General features: G+C 42.3%; 1 protein-coding gene across 1 annotated transcript in view; it reads left to right on the plus strand.

Moving 5' to 3' along the window:
• Positions 1-15791, plus strand: part of casp7 (caspase 7, apoptosis-related cysteine peptidase) — a 29546-nt gene that overhangs the window by 3207 nt on the left and 10548 nt on the right. The window contains exon 2 of the mRNA XM_029764177.1: positions 2306-2415. Within this exon, the coding sequence (XP_029620037.1) occupies positions 2306-2415 (110 nt within the window). The remainder of the gene's footprint in view (positions 1-2305; positions 2416-15791) is intronic.

Consider the following 15791-nt stretch of genomic DNA (forward strand, 5'->3'; position numbering starts at 1 on the left):
TATTTAGGCTTCATAGCAGAGGGGGTGAATACATATGCACGCACCACTTTTCTGTTTTAATTTTTTTTTCACTTCACCAATTTAGACTATTTTGTGTGTGTCCCTTACATGAAATCCAAATAAAAATCTATTTAAATTACAGGTTGTAATGCAACAAAATAGGAAAAAAACGCCAAGGGGGGTGAATACTTTTGCAAGGCACTGTAGCTATATCAGTTCTACCTAGCATCTGTTCAAATCTAATTTGATTGTTTACATACACATATTTAGCAGATGTTATTGCAGGTGTAGCGAAATGCTTGTGTTCCTAACTCCAACAGTGCAGTAGTATCTAACAATACACACATCTAAAGTAAAATAATGGAATTAAGAAATATATAAATATTAGGACGAGTAATGTCAGTGGCATTGACTAAAATACTGTACAGTAGAATAGAATAAGATATCTTCTGGCGGGGGAGTTAAGTGCCCCGAAGCTCGGTCTGAACGTTAACACATTGCATGAGGTACGGTTTTGGAAACATAGGTACGTATCTTTCATATCAGCGATAATTAATTTTCAATAAAACAAAAGGTTAAATAACTACACCTTTTTATAGGGCTAGGATTATTGTTCCCACATGCCCATATCTCCATGTTACAGCGCACCATATGTTTCTAAAACCGTAGCGATGATTATTGACGTTTCTAAATGTTAACAGAGCGTCGGGATTCTAGTTCAATGTCCCACCGGTAAGCGGTGTTTATAGTTGAGAACCATATTGATAAGGCGGAATACCTTGTTAATGCCTTGTGTTCGCGATAGCAAATAGAACATTAGCTCGCTAGCTATGGTAATCTATTCTGTAGCTTAATAAATATCCATATCATTAAATGTGTCAATACAAAATAAGGTCCGCAAAAGCTGATAAAAATGTATTTATATGAATGCTGTACAATCAGTAGGCTGTTTATTAGGTACACCACCCCATTCATGAAAATGGTTCCCTCCTACAGAGAGTGAGTCACGTGGCTTTCTATTTAAAGCAGACAGGCGGGCATTGAGGCATTCATTCACTTTTCGATTGAACGTTAGAATGGGCAAAACGAGTGACCTAAGTTACATTGAGCGTGGTATGATAGTATATCAAACGGCCGGCGTCCTGGGCTTTTAATGCACAACAGTGTCTAGGGTTTACCGAGAATGGTGCGACAAACAAAAAACATCCAGTCAGCGGCAGTCCTGTGGGCAAAAACTGCTAGTTGAGAGGTCGAAGGAGAATGGCAGGAATCATGCAAGCTAACAGGTGGGCCACAAACAGACAAATAATGTCGCATTACAACAGTGGTGTGCAGAACGGCATCTCAGAACACACAACTCGTCGGTCCTTGTCACGGATGGACTATTGCAGCAGACGACCGCACCGGGTTCCTATCAGCTAAAAACAAGAAGAAGTGGCTCCAGTGGGCACGAGATCACCAACACTGGATAATTGAGGAGTGGAAAAACATTGCCTGGACCGACGAATCCAGGTTCCTGTTGCATCGTGCTGATGACAGAATCAGGATTTGGCATTCTGGAGCAAAAGGGGGTCTGACCCGGTACTACCTAAAACTGGTTTATGTACAGAAATGGTTTACTCAGTGGGAAATTAATAGCCAACTAGTCAGTGACAACAGCGTGGAGTTTGTGACAGCAACTGTAAGATTATTATAGACACTATGTCCTGGGATTTCCTATGATCTTCTATGTAGAAGAACCCCTTAACTTCTAAAGGCGCTTGTGTAGCTTGTGAGCATCATAGAGTAAAACATGTTTACACGTGCATGTTTGAGAGACTCAACTATTCATAGATAGCTTTAATAGTTTGTAGCTCAAACCATTGACTCTACAGACGTTTTTGTAAAAAAAGATCCGGCCTGAGCCCCTTTGGGATCCGCCCTTGTCTCACCAACACTGCTCTAGCTTAGCACCTGTTAAGATACAGACCATTAGTCTGTGTGATTTAAACACACAATGTTGAAAAGGGGTAGGAAGTTGTAAATCACGCTGGTGCAACGGTGGGACTCATTGGATTAGTCCAATCTTGGATGTCAGACTGTCAGTCCTTGTATCTAGAGCACTTTCTATGAATTTGGAAGAGATTACATTTCCCTGACCCCATCCCTCAGCTGTATTCCAAGTGGCGGGGATTCTGTTTTTTTTTTCAAATCCTGGAATGTAGCTTTAATGAATAGGCCCAGCTGGAGCCGTGTAAGAAATATAATTTATATTATATCATGTCTGTTTATATAAATTGGCTGATGTTTTGTGTGTGTGACATAGATGGCGGCAGAAGAACCTGATGTTACTCAGCTAGAGGGAGAAGTCATGGAGCTTGAAGATGCAACAGATGCCAAACCTGACCGAAAGGGAAGATTCCTCCTCTTTGGACTGTGAGTATCTTGTCCAAAAGACATGAAAGAGGTGCATGTTTCAACAGTCTTACCCTGGCGGAGCTATACAGTACATGCAAGGACTCACTATAATCATATTTTGAAGCTATACATAAACAATGGATTTAAGCTATACAATCTTAAATTTGGGGTTTTAAGGTTGACAGTTGTACTCATAACTCATAAGGCATTTATAATCTTAAGATATTATGCCTGTCTAGGCCTGTAAAATGAACTATAAAAACATGAATGAAATTCAATTAAGACTTTTCGGACTGATATTTAACTGAAAGTAATCGTTTAAAATCTAAATTTAATGGTCGACCAACAGCCAGAATCAGGAACAGCCTATTAAAAAAAACTAGAAACATAACATTTGAGTGTTAATGTTCAGACTATTGAAAGTCTGTTGGTGGAAATGAAAAAAAGATATATAATTAGTGTTTCAATAAATTAGTGAAGGGGGAAGAACCATGTATATGTGATTTCCCCCTCTTCAACTCATTTTCACCACAAGGGGGCGCTACAAACCTTATCTACTGCTTTCAGTGCAGGTTACACGCAATTAAACAGACCTGTATTCAAATACTTGCATATTTAAGTATTTGTATTGTAAATACTTATTTTAGTGTATTTTAGTATTTTCAAATAATGTGGCCAAATCAACTACAGTACTTCTTGGCCTAGTTGAAGTACTTTGAGACATACAATTAGAACCCACACATGCATACAAAATCAGGTAAGTGCATGACTGTCTGAAAGGGATGCTGCAGAGTTTAAAAAAATACTTCTAAGCCAGTAGTTTTGAAAGTAGCGCTAGAGCCAAAAAGGGTCCTCAAATTGTGTACAACGTCACGTGTTTTCACGTCATTGTTCTCGAGCCATACAGAGTGTGCAATAAGAGAGTAAAAACATTTAGTATTTTCAAATCGGTAGACTAAATGACAATCATTTACAAAATGACGCAAGAGATTTTGTTTGCTGGCCAGGGCCTAATTGCCTTCCACAAGTGAATGTGATTATGTAAATTTATACAATGGAAAAGTTATACTTTTATGTTTGCATCAAATACCCTACTCCTTGGAAGTTGTGTATTGATTATACAGTGCCTTCAAAAAGCATCGTTCACTTATCAAATCCACTTCAATCAGTGTAGATGAAGGGGAGGACACAGGTTGAAGAAGGATTTTAAAGCCTTGAGACATGGATTGTGTGTGTGCCGTTAAAAGGGTGAATGGGCAAGACAAAAGATGTGTGCCTTTGAACGGGGTACGGTAGTAGGTGCCTGGGGCGGCAAGTAGCCTAGTGGTGAGAGCGTTGGGCCAGTAACCGAAAGGTTGCTGCATCGAATCCCCGAGTTGACAAGGTACAAATCTGTCGTTCTGCCCCTGAACAAGGCAGTTAACCCACTGTTCCCCGGTAGGCTGTCATTTTAAATAAGAATTTGTTTTGAACTGACTTGCCTAGTTAATTAAAGGTTAAATTAAAAATTAAAAAAGGTGCCAGGCGCACCGGTTTGTGTCGAGAACTGGAACGCTGCAGGGTTTTCACACAAGTTTCCTGTGTGTATCAAGAATGGTCCACCACCCAAAGGACATCCAGCCAATTTGACACAACTGGGAAGCATTGGAGTCAACGTGGGCCAGCATCACTGTGGAAAGCTTTCGACACCTTGTAGAGTCCATGCCCTGACTAATTGAGGCTACTCTGAGGGCAAAAAGGGGGTGTGCAACTCAATATTAGGAAGGACTCGACATTGACACGTCGAGTCCAAAATGGAAGGTTCAATCACTTTAAGTACAGCATGCTCATAAACATAAAAAAAATGAGATTGAGAAGTGTCAGTTCCTCCAGCAGTATAAAGGTTAAACCCTTGAGACCATTTCCTAGATCCAGATTAAGTCCACTTCATGCTCAATGGAGATTTTACACTTTAAAATATTTTTCAGTTTCACATAACTCAAATACATTAGGTCAGTAACTTTTATGATAAACCTCAAGTCATCTCACAGCTACACTAACACAACATTCAATCTTGCACTTGTATAATCTACCTGGGGTATTGAAATCTGGGCCTAGGTTTGTAGCACATGCAGATTGTTATTTGGAGATTTAGAAAATGGGAAAGGAAACAATGGAGGTCAAAGTGAAAATAACCCTAAACTTTGGCATAATTTAAAATAAAAAAATGGATGTACCAATCCCAGATAACCTCTCTTGGGTAGGGGGCAGTATTTTCACGGCCGGATGAAAAACGTACCCAAATTAAACTGCCTACTACTCGGGCCCAGAAACTAGAATATGCATATTATTAGTAGATTTGGATAGAAAACACTCTGACATTTCTAAAACTGTATGAATGATGTCTGTGAGTATAACAGAACTCATATGGCAAGCAAAAACCTGAGAAAAATCCAACCAAGAAGTTGAAAATCTGAGGCTGTAGTTTTTTTGTTTTAATTCCCTTGCCAAACTACAGTGACTTAGGGGTCATTTTGCACTTCCTAAGGCTTCCACTAGATGTCAGTCTTTAGAAAGTTGTTTGAGGCTTCTATGGTGAAGTTTGAGGGAATAACAGCCGGTTCAAGCAGTGGACTGTCTGAGGTCATGTAGTTACTTCATGCGGGTTCACGCATGGATAGCATTTTTAAAAAAAATTCTGTAATGAATACGCTATTGGGTTGGAATATTATCGATTATTTATGTTAAAAACACCCTGAGGATTGATTGTAAACATCGTTTGACATGTTTCTACAAACGGTAATGGAACTTTTGAGCTTTTCGTCTATTGATTTGCGCTCCCGCATCGTGCCTTTGGAATAGTGTTCTGGACGCGCCAACATAAAGGAGGTATTTGGACATAAATGATGGACTTTATCGAACAAATGAACATTTCTTGTGGAAGTGGGAGTCCTGCGAATGCATTCCGCCGAGGATCAGCAAAGGTAAGGAAAGATTTATAACACTAATTTAGAGTTTTGTTGATGCCAGAACTTGGCGGGTAACTGTATAGCTTGCATTGATGGCTGAACTCTGTTCAATATGCTGAGTACAATGTGCTTTCTCCGTAAAGTTATTTTGAAATCTGACACAGCGGTTGCATTAAGAAGTAGTATATCTATAATTCTTTAAATAATTGTTCTATATTTTGTCAATGTTTATGATGAGTATTTTTGTAAATTAATGTGCACATTCACCGGAGGTTTGGGAGGCAAACATTTTCTGAACATCATGCGCCAATGTAAAATGCTGTTTTTGGATATAAATATGAACTTGATCGAACAAAACATACATGTATTGTGTAACATGATGTCCTATGAGTGTCATCTGATGAAGATTGTCAAAGGTTAGTGCTTAATTTTAGCTGTATTTCTGTTTTTTGTGACGCCTCTCCATGCTAGGAAAATGGCTGTGTGGCTTTTCTTGTTTAGGTGGTGTCCTAACAATCTAATGTTTTGCTTTCACTGTAAAGCCTTTTTGAAGGCTTTACAATGTGGTTGCATTAAGAAGAAGTGTACCTTTTAAAATGGTGTAAAATAGTCGTATGTTTGAGAAATTTGAATTATGAGATTTTGGTCGTTTTGAATTTGCCGCCCTGCTATTTCACTGGCTTTTGGGAGTGTGTCCCGCAGGCCAAGAGAAGTTAAAGCCTTAAGATGTTGATGGTGTTTTATTTGCATAAATAAGAAGCTATGTTGAAGGAATTTTTAAGATTCAGTTAGGCCACATTTTATACGACAGTCCATCATTACTTTAAGACATGAAGGTCAGTCAATCTGGAAAATTCCAATAACTTTTTGAAAGTTTCTTCAAGTGCAGTGGCAAAAACCATGAAGCGCTATGATGAAACTGGGTCTCATGAGGACCGCCACAGGAAAGGAAGACCCAGAGTTAACTCTACTGCAGAGGATAAGTTCATTAGAGTTAACTGCACATCAAATTGCAGCCCAAATAAATGCTTCACAGTAGGGCTGGGTGATATGGCCAAAATCTCATATCCCGATATAGTTAATTTCATATAAAGATACATATTGATATAGCACATTTTCTGTAAGTTCAATTAATAGTTTATATAAAATTACCACATGTAAAGGCCTATTTCTTACGTTTTGAACAAATAAAATGTACCTACTCGTATTTGATTATTTCTCATTTTATTTAGAACCTTTGTGCAAATTTTCAATTAAGCATGTATCAAAATATTAATGTATAAAATCTAAAAAGGTAAATGTAAAACACTTTAGGCCATATTTTATTTATTTATTTATTTTTGGCGTCTTGCCTGTTTTGCAAGTTATTTTGGCATTAATACGTGTCACATTTCAATTTGCATTTGGTATTACGTTTACATTTAAGTGATTTAGCAGACGCTCTTATCCAGAGCGACTTACAAATTGGTGTATTCACCTTATGATATCCAGTGGAACAACCACTTTACAATAGTGCATCTAAATCTTTTAAGGGGGGGGGGGTTAGAAGGATTACTTTATCCTATCCCAGGTATTTCTTAAAGAGGTGGGGTTTCAGGTGTCTCCGGAAGGTGGTGATTGACTCCGCTGTCCTGGCGTCGTGAGGGAGCTTGTTCCACCATTGGGGTGCCAGAGCAGCGAACAGTTTTGACTGGGCTGAGCGGGAACTGTGCTTCCTCAGAGGTAGGGAGGCGAGCAGGCCAGAGGTGGATGAACGCAGTGCCCTTGTTTGGGTGTAGGGCCTGATCAGAGCCTGAAGGTACGGAGGTGCCGTTCCCCTCACAGCTCCGTAGGCAAGCACCATGGTCTTGTAGCAGATGCGAGCTTCAACTGGAAGCCAGTGGAGAGAGCGGAGGAGCGGGGTGACGTGAGAGAACTTGGGAAGGTTGAACACCAGACGGGCTGCGGCGTTCTGGATGAGTTGTAGGGGTTTAATGGCACAGGCAGGGAGCCCCGCCAACAGCGAGTTGCAGTAATCCAGACGGGAGATGACAAGTGGTATCTTGGGTCGAGTGTTAGCACCAACTCACGAAACCATCGTTTCTCGACCGTGTAATTTGGGGCCTTGTCTTTGCAGATGTAAGTTGTAACGGCAGCTGTTATCTCCTTCCATCTTTGTGATTCTTTGCCATATGGCGTGTCGCGGGCAAAAGCCTCTTGCAACGTCTGAGTCGGGGGTTTGTTTTGCGCACTCGACTGTACTTTTTTGGGTCTCATCTGTAGACTCTCTCCGTACTGTTTCACATGATTCTTGCGTAGGTGGTTAGTGGTGTTTGAGCCTGTTGTCGGGACCGGCCTGCGACATATTTTGCAGAAGATGATTTTCTGGTCCATGTCAGACTTTTCATACCCAAACTACATCCATGCGACCAAAGTAGCCCCTCTTTTAGGTACGAGCTCTGTGTCACGTTCACTCTCCTCCATGTTTGTTTGTGTTGCAAATCTCCTTTCACAAGGCACGTGTGGAAGAAGGCAAAGCGTCGTCCAATTGACGAAAAATATTGCCATCAAGAGTGTGATTTGCGACACAACGAAACAAACGATAAAACATCTATTGTTTCATATTATGCACTATCGTTTATTTTGTGTCGCAAATCACACTCTTTACGGCAATATTTTTCGTTAATTGGACGATGCTTTGCGTCCACACGTGCCGTGTGGAAGGACATTTTCTTTGCTGGTGAGACTGTCTGTGATTTATTTAGAATTCAAGGCACACATAACCAGCATGTCCACCACAGCATTCTGCAGCGATACGCCATCCCATCTGGTTTGGGCTTAGTGGTACTATAATTTGTTCTTCAACAGGACAATAACCCAACACACATCCAGGCTGTGTAAGGGCTATTTGACCAAGAAGGAGAGTGGTGGAGTGGAGCATTGGCTAATCCATAAGGAATCACCAAGTACTCGTAGTGGCCAGACATTGTGCTGAATGCCATTTTCCATTCATCCCCCTCCTGGATGCAGATCAGATTGTAGGCACTCCGCAGGTCCAGTCAAGTGAAAAACCGGGCCCCACGGAGCTGTTCGATGGCGGCCGGCACCAACGGGAGAGGGTAGCGATACTTGGTGATGAAATTGAGACCCCTGTAGTCGATGCACGGACGTTGACCTCCCTCCTTGACCACGAAGAAGAGGTGGTGGGGCAGATGAAACCCTGTTGGAGAGCCTACATGTACTCTAACATAGCTTTGGTTTTAGCCAACGACTGGATAGACGCGGCTGCGCGGAGGCGTAGTTTCTGCTAGCAGGTTAATGGCACAGTCCCAGGGGTGATGAAGAGGGAGACAGGTGGCACGGGTCTTGGAGAAAACCTCTCATAGATCCTGGTAAACATCTGCGATGTTGGCCTGAAGGGCAACCACAGGACTCTCAGCTGACGTGGAACCACCGGGTAAGGGAAAGCAGGTCTTCCGACATCAGGGTGCCCAGGCAGTGATCTCCATCCTCGATTAGGAGATGGTGGGGTCGTGACGTTGGAGCCATGGGAGGTCGAGGATGGCTTTCTTGGTGCAGGGTCCCACAGTGATGGTGAGTGGTGCTGTGATGTGTGTGATTGTCCCGGATCCCAGTGGTCAACTATCCAGTGCTTGAACTTGTTAATGAAATTTCCCGCGGCACCGGAGTCCACTAGAGCTACAGAGACAACGCATGAGGGACAGCTAGCCAGTGAAATTTAAACCAGAAAGGGTTTGGCGGAAAGTGATGGAATACTCACGCCTACCCCGGGAAACGGATGATCACAGTGCTGTCCCTCAGCCCTCGTGGACCCCAGCTTGGGACGCACTGGACACCGTTGAAGCTGGTGCCCCTCCTGACCGCAATAGGGACAGAGCCCCAGCCATCTCCGACAGCATCGCTCTGCCACAGTGAGGTGTGTGGACCCTACCTCCTTGGGTTCAGGCTTTGTCTCAGGAAGGCCAAAGGAGGAGAGCGAGATGTGATGGTGCCGACACTCCCGAAGAACCTTATCCAGATGGATGGCCATCGCGATGAGTGCTTCCAAGGAGAGGTTGTCTCGACACACCAGCTCCGTCTGGATCTCTTCGCGCTGTCCTCTTCTGAATAGGGTGTGGAGTGCCGGCTCATTTCATTCGCTGGAGGCTGTCATGGTCTGGAAGATGAGTGCGTACTCTGCAGCGGTCTGGGCACACTGCCGGAGTTTGAGTACGCACTCAACTCCCTCTCTGCCCTCTAGTGGATGGGTGAAGACCGCTCTTAACAGAGCTATGAACCTCTCATAGGAACCCAGCTCCTCCTCTCCTCTATCCCAGACGGCCGTGACCCACTCCAACGCCTGTCCGTTCAGCGGGGAAATGACCGTGGCAAACTTAGACCTCTCATTGGTAGGGGCTCTGGTCTGATGGGCGAAATAGAGGGAGCATGGATGGAATCCCGTCATATTTGTCCAGGAGGGACAATCGGGCATCGCTGACCTGGGCGGACTACTGGATGGGCTGGGGGGACTGGCTCTTTGGGACTAATTGCTGTAGAGATTCCTCCACTAGTTGGAGGTGACGCCCCTCGGATGATGTCGAGGCATTGGAGAATGCAGAGGACCTCATCCATAACCATTACCACTCGTGCCAGTTGGTTGTGTTGTTTGAGGATTAGCTGTCCCTGTTCACTGACCCTCTGGGAGATGTCTGCATTTTGTGCTTCTTCCATTTGTTGAGGCAGTATTATGTAACGTAGATGCAGGGAGTCAGGAAGCAAGTGCAGTTGGTGAGTTTAATAACGAAGAACATGAGGAAATACAAAACTCGAGAAGCGAACTGGGGAAGAAAAACAAAACCAATACTGCCTAAGACTGAGGCTACTTAGGTCCCCTGTTTAGCCCTATCAAGGTACTGATGAAGACCAAGTGTGCATAACGATGGTTACCAGGTGTGCGTAATGTGGGTTACCAGGACCGGTGGTTAGTTGACCGGTGACGTCGAGCGCCAGAGCGGGAGTGGGCGTGACAATTAGACATTGATTGCAAGTTATATCTTTACCTTCTTTTGATGATACAGTTGAAGTCGGAAGTTTACATTCACTTACGTTTTTCAACCACTCCACATATTTCTTCTTAACAAACTATAGTTTTGGCAAGTCGGTTATGACATCTACTTTGTGCATGACACAAGTACTTTTTCCATCAATTGTTTACAGACAGATTATTTCACTTTTAATTTAATTCACTATATCACAATTCCAGTGGATCAGAAGTTTACATACACTAAGTTGACTGTCTTTAAACAGCTTGAAAAATTCCAGAAAATGTTCTCATGGCTTTAGAGGCTTCTGATAGGCTAATTTACATCATTTGAGTCAATTGGAGATGTGGTACCTGTGGATGTATTTCAAGGCCTACCTTCAAACTCAGTGCCTCTTTGCTTGACATCATGTGAAAATCAAAAGAAATTGGCCAAGACCTCAGAAAAAAAAATGTGTAGTCCTCCACAAGTCTGGTTCATCCTTGGGAGCAATTTCCAAATGCCTGAAGGTACCACGTTCATCTGTACAAACAATATTACGCAAGTATAAACACCATGGGACCACGCAGCCGTCATACCGCTCAGGAAGGAGACGCGTTGGGTTCTGTCTCCTAGAGATGAACGTACTTTGGTGCGAAAAGTGCAAATCAATCCCTGAACAACAGCATAGAACCTTGTGAAGATGCTGGAGGAAACAGGTACAAAGGTATCTCTATCCACAGTAAAACGAGTCCTACATCGACATAACCTGAAAGGCCGCTCAGCAAGGAAGAAGCCACTGCTCCAAAACCGCCATAAAAAAGCCAGACTACGGTTTGCAACTGCACATGGGGACAAAGATCGTACTTTTTGGTGGAATGTCCTCTGGTCTGATGAAACAAAAATAGAACTGTTTGGCCATAATGACCATGTCATGACGTTGCCCTCTGGGTTTTCTATGCACCATCCCCCGACCTCTATACTTCTGACACAAAGCTGTGTGAAGGGGTCGTAAAATTCCAAAGGAGAATGTCCTGCCTCATGGCCCCAGTATAAAGAGGCAGAGAGTTTTCATGGAGAGAACAAAGGATTCTTCCACCTCACAGAAGTGGAGAACCGAACGACATTTATGTTCTGGAGAAGGTATAAAAGATCGGTGAAGAATCCAGCCACGGACTGGTCCGCTTGGTACAATTTTATGAAACTCAGAGACAATATTGCCATATTACCATACTAAGGTTTATATACTAGCCTCAGCGATGAGACTTACACCTAATGGTTGTATAAAATGATTTAATAAGATTAAAGCTATTTGGAATATGTTGAGATGCTATGTACTGATGTTAATGTGAGAGAATTGTATTTCTGTACAAAGCTTAACTCAGTCATCGGCACGCCCCCAGGGACACAGACAGGACAAGGCGTCATGTGACAGCCTTTTCTATGTTCAGTATAAAACGACCACCCAGAATTACTTTCTGGAGACCAGGCCTCCACTCCATTATGAGTTGGCCAATATGTTTGACCATGCATTAATGAGGAGACAAATCGACCAGATATTATGATATCTGGAAAGTTATATTAGGAAAATTATAACTTTGTAATCTGAATATTTTCCTTGGTGCCCCGACATTCTAGTTAATTACAGTTACACGATTAATCAGTTAATCGCGTAATAATAATTAGAGTTATTTGATAAACATGTCTTCAAGTTAATGATGCCCAAAGACATGACAACCATTTAAACTCAGTTTTTCACAATTCCTAAAATTTAATCCTGGTAAAAAGTCCCTGTCTTAAGTCAGTTAGGATCACCACTTTATTTTAAGAATGTGCAATATCAGAAAAATAGTAGAGAGAATGACTTATTTCAGCTTTTATTACTTTCTTCACATTCCCAGTGGGTCAGAAGTTTACATACACTCAATTAGTATTTGGTAGCATTGCCTTTAAAATTTTTAACTTGGATCAAAGTTTTTGGGTAGCCTTCCACAAGCTTCCCACAATAAGTCTGGTGCATTTTGGCCCGTTCCTCCTGACAAAGCTGGTGCAACTGAGACAGGTTTGTAGGCTTGCAAGCCGACGAACACCATCCCAACCGTGAAGCACGGGGGTGGCAGCATCATGTTGTGGGGGTGCTTTGCTGCAAGAGGGACTTGTGCACTTCACAAAATATATGGCATTATGAGGAAGGAAAATTATGTAGATATATTGACGCAACATCTCAAGACATCAGTCAGGAAGATAAAGCTTGGTCGCAAATGGGTCTTCCAAATGGACACTGACCCCAAGCATACATCCATAGTTGTGGCAAAATGGCTTAAGGACAACAAAGTCAAGGTATTGGAGTGGCCATCACAAAGCCCTGACCTCAATCCCATAGAAAATGCTGGTTGAGAGAATGCCAAGAGTGTGCAAAGCTGTCATCAAGGCAAAGGATGGCTACTTTGAAGAATATAAAATATATTTTGATTTGTTTAACACTTTTTGTAACTTTTTTGGTTATTCTACAATGTAGAAAATAGTAAAAATCAAGAAAATCCCTTTAATGAGTAGGTGTGTCCAAATGTTTGACTGGTACTGTATATTAACATGAAATTATTGCTTGCCAGATTGTGGTGATGTGTCAATAGATATATTCAAATATCTACTAAGACATAGCCGTGAGACTTGAAATTCTTAGCGTTTGTGTATTGAGCAACTCCATCCTGGTGGTGCAGTGTGCTAAGTACAGGGCTGGGAAGTAGCAGATCACAAGTTCAAATCTCATTGACGACCTTCCTCAAGAAAGCTATAACTAAGTTTGGGCAATAGCCTAATAAAGTATGACGTAAGTAAACTCAGCAAAAAAAGAAACGTCCCTTTTTCAGGACCTTGTCTTTCAAATTTTGTAAAAATCCAAATAACTTCACAGATCTTCATTGTAAAGGGTTAAACACTGTTTCCCATGCCTGTTCAATGAACCATAAACAATTAATGAACACACACCAGTGGAACGGTCGCTAAGACACTAACGGCTTACAGACGGTAGGCAATTAAGGTCACAGTTATGAAAACTTAGGTCACTAAAGAGGCCTTTCTGCTGACTCTGAAAAACACCAAAAGAAAGATGCCCAGGGTCCCTGCTCATCTGCGTGAACGTGCTTTAGGCATGCTGCAAGGAGGCATGAGGACTGCAGATGTGGCCAGGGCAATAAATTGCAATGTCTGTACTGTGAGACGCCTAAGACAGGGAGACAGGATGGACAGCTGATCGTCCTCGCAGTGGCAGACCATGTGTAACAACACCTGCACAGGATCGGTATATCCGAACATCACACCTGTGGGACAGGTACAGGATGGCAACAACAACTGCCCGAGTTACACCAGGAACGCACAATCCCTCCATCAGTGCTCAGACTGTCCGCAATAGGCTGAGAGAGGCTGGACTGAGGGCTTGTAGGCCTGTTGTAAGGCAGGTCGTCACCAGACATCACCGGCAACAACTTCGTCTATGGGCACACATCCACTGGACCAGACAGGACTGGCAAAAAGTGCTCTTCACTGACGAGTCGCGGTTTTGTCTCACCAGGGGTGATGGTCGGATTCACGTTTATCGTCGAAGGAATGAGCGTTGCACCGAGGCCTGTACTCTGGAGCGGGATCGATTTGGATGTGGAGGGTCACAGCATCATCGGACTGAGCTTGTTGTCATTGCAGGCAATCTCAACGCTGTGCGTTACAGGGAAGACATCCTCCTCCCTCATGTGGTACCCTTCCTGCAGGCTCATCCTGACATGACCCTCCAGCATGACAATGCCACTAGCCATACTGCTAGTTCTGTGCGTGATTTCCTGCAAGACAGGAATGTCAGTGTTCTGCCATGGCCAGCGAAGAGCCCGGAGCCCCCCTCCCCCCAGAAATGCCCGGAAACTTGCAGGTGCCTTGGTGGAAGTGTGGGGTAACATCTCACAGCAAGAACTGGCTAATCTGGTACAGTCCATGAGGAGGAGACGCACTGCAGTACTTAATGCAGCTGGTGGCCACACCAGATACTGACTTACTTTTGACCCCCCCCTTTTGTTCAGGGACATATTATTCCATTTCTGTTAGTCACATGTCTGTGGAACTTGTTCAGTTTATGTCTCAGTTGTTGAATCTTATGTTCATACAAATATTTACACATGTTAAGTTTGCTGAAAATAAACGCAGTTGACAGTGAAAGGATTTCTTTTTTTTATGAGTTTAGATTAAATTGCCATATGTAGGCTATGCTTATAAGTTAAGTAACTTCATATAATGTTACACTGTAGCATACATCAATATTAACAGGACATTCCATTATCATGTTCTTAGAACATTATTGGTAACAGCATAACATTAAAGAATAACTTATTGGTGTGTCCCTTGGTGGAGCGTTTTTGTTGGTCATTAAGAACGGCAGATTTGCTACAATATGTTGGGTAACATCCATAGACATAATGGGAGGTTCCAATATTGTTTTCTTATAACCACTTTCATTGTATTCTGGCAATATCTCTGAAGTATATTGAGGGAACATTATTGTAACAATCATAACATCACTCTGTAAGTTTGAGAGTATTATATGTATGTTCTGTGCTTGTTGTTATAGGTGTCTTGGATGACATCTCCATCAGCAGAACGTTCCAGTAATGTTTTCTCAGAACCAATTTCATTGAATCCAGGCATGATCGTTGAAGTATGTTTAGGGAACGTGTTTTTGAACGCCATGTCCTAACATCACACTATAACTTTGAGAGTTTTGTGGGAATATTCCCTGCTGGTTGGTAAGGGTGTTTTGAATAACATCTCCATCAGCAAAACATTCCAATGATTTCTCAGAACCACTTCTATATCTCCCACTTTTTGTTGCAGAAATTATGTTTTAAGAAAATTACTGTTATAACATTCCATGGTAACCTAATAATAAACTTAGGGGAATGTTCTGTGGTTGTTATAGATCAATGTTCCAAGGATAGCCTATTTAATGTCAAACGTTTTCTTAGTAATAAAAAAAAAAGTGTTATCAAAAACATTATTGGAATGTTTGTGGGATGTTAGATCAAACCCTAGCTAGAAATGAATGGGAATGTTAGCTAATGTCCTGGGAATGTTCCCGGCTTGCTGGGTAGCTATCTGCGTCTGTCTCTGTCATGTTATTTTTCAAGAGCACAATTCCCGCTCACATTTAAGCCCTGAATACTGAAATTCGTGATTTGTTGGGACGATTTTCTGTCTATAGAGCACCCATTTTTTTTCTCCCCTTTTTCAAAGTGGCCCAAAAAATCCACCATGTTACCCAGACCTAGTGCTGTTCCCTAGGTGTGAGATTTCCAAGACTACCCATTTATGGATGTAGCTAGTCTGCTGTTTATAACCATACAGTAACCTACAGTCTGTTATACAGTTTGACCACACATACAATAACTGCTAATAGCCATACAGT

The sequence above is a fragment of the Salmo trutta genome, chromosome 10 (assembly GCF_901001165.1).
Source record: "Salmo trutta chromosome 10, fSalTru1.1, whole genome shotgun sequence".
In the NCBI taxonomy this organism is placed as follows: domain Eukaryota; kingdom Metazoa; phylum Chordata; class Actinopteri; order Salmoniformes; family Salmonidae; genus Salmo; species Salmo trutta.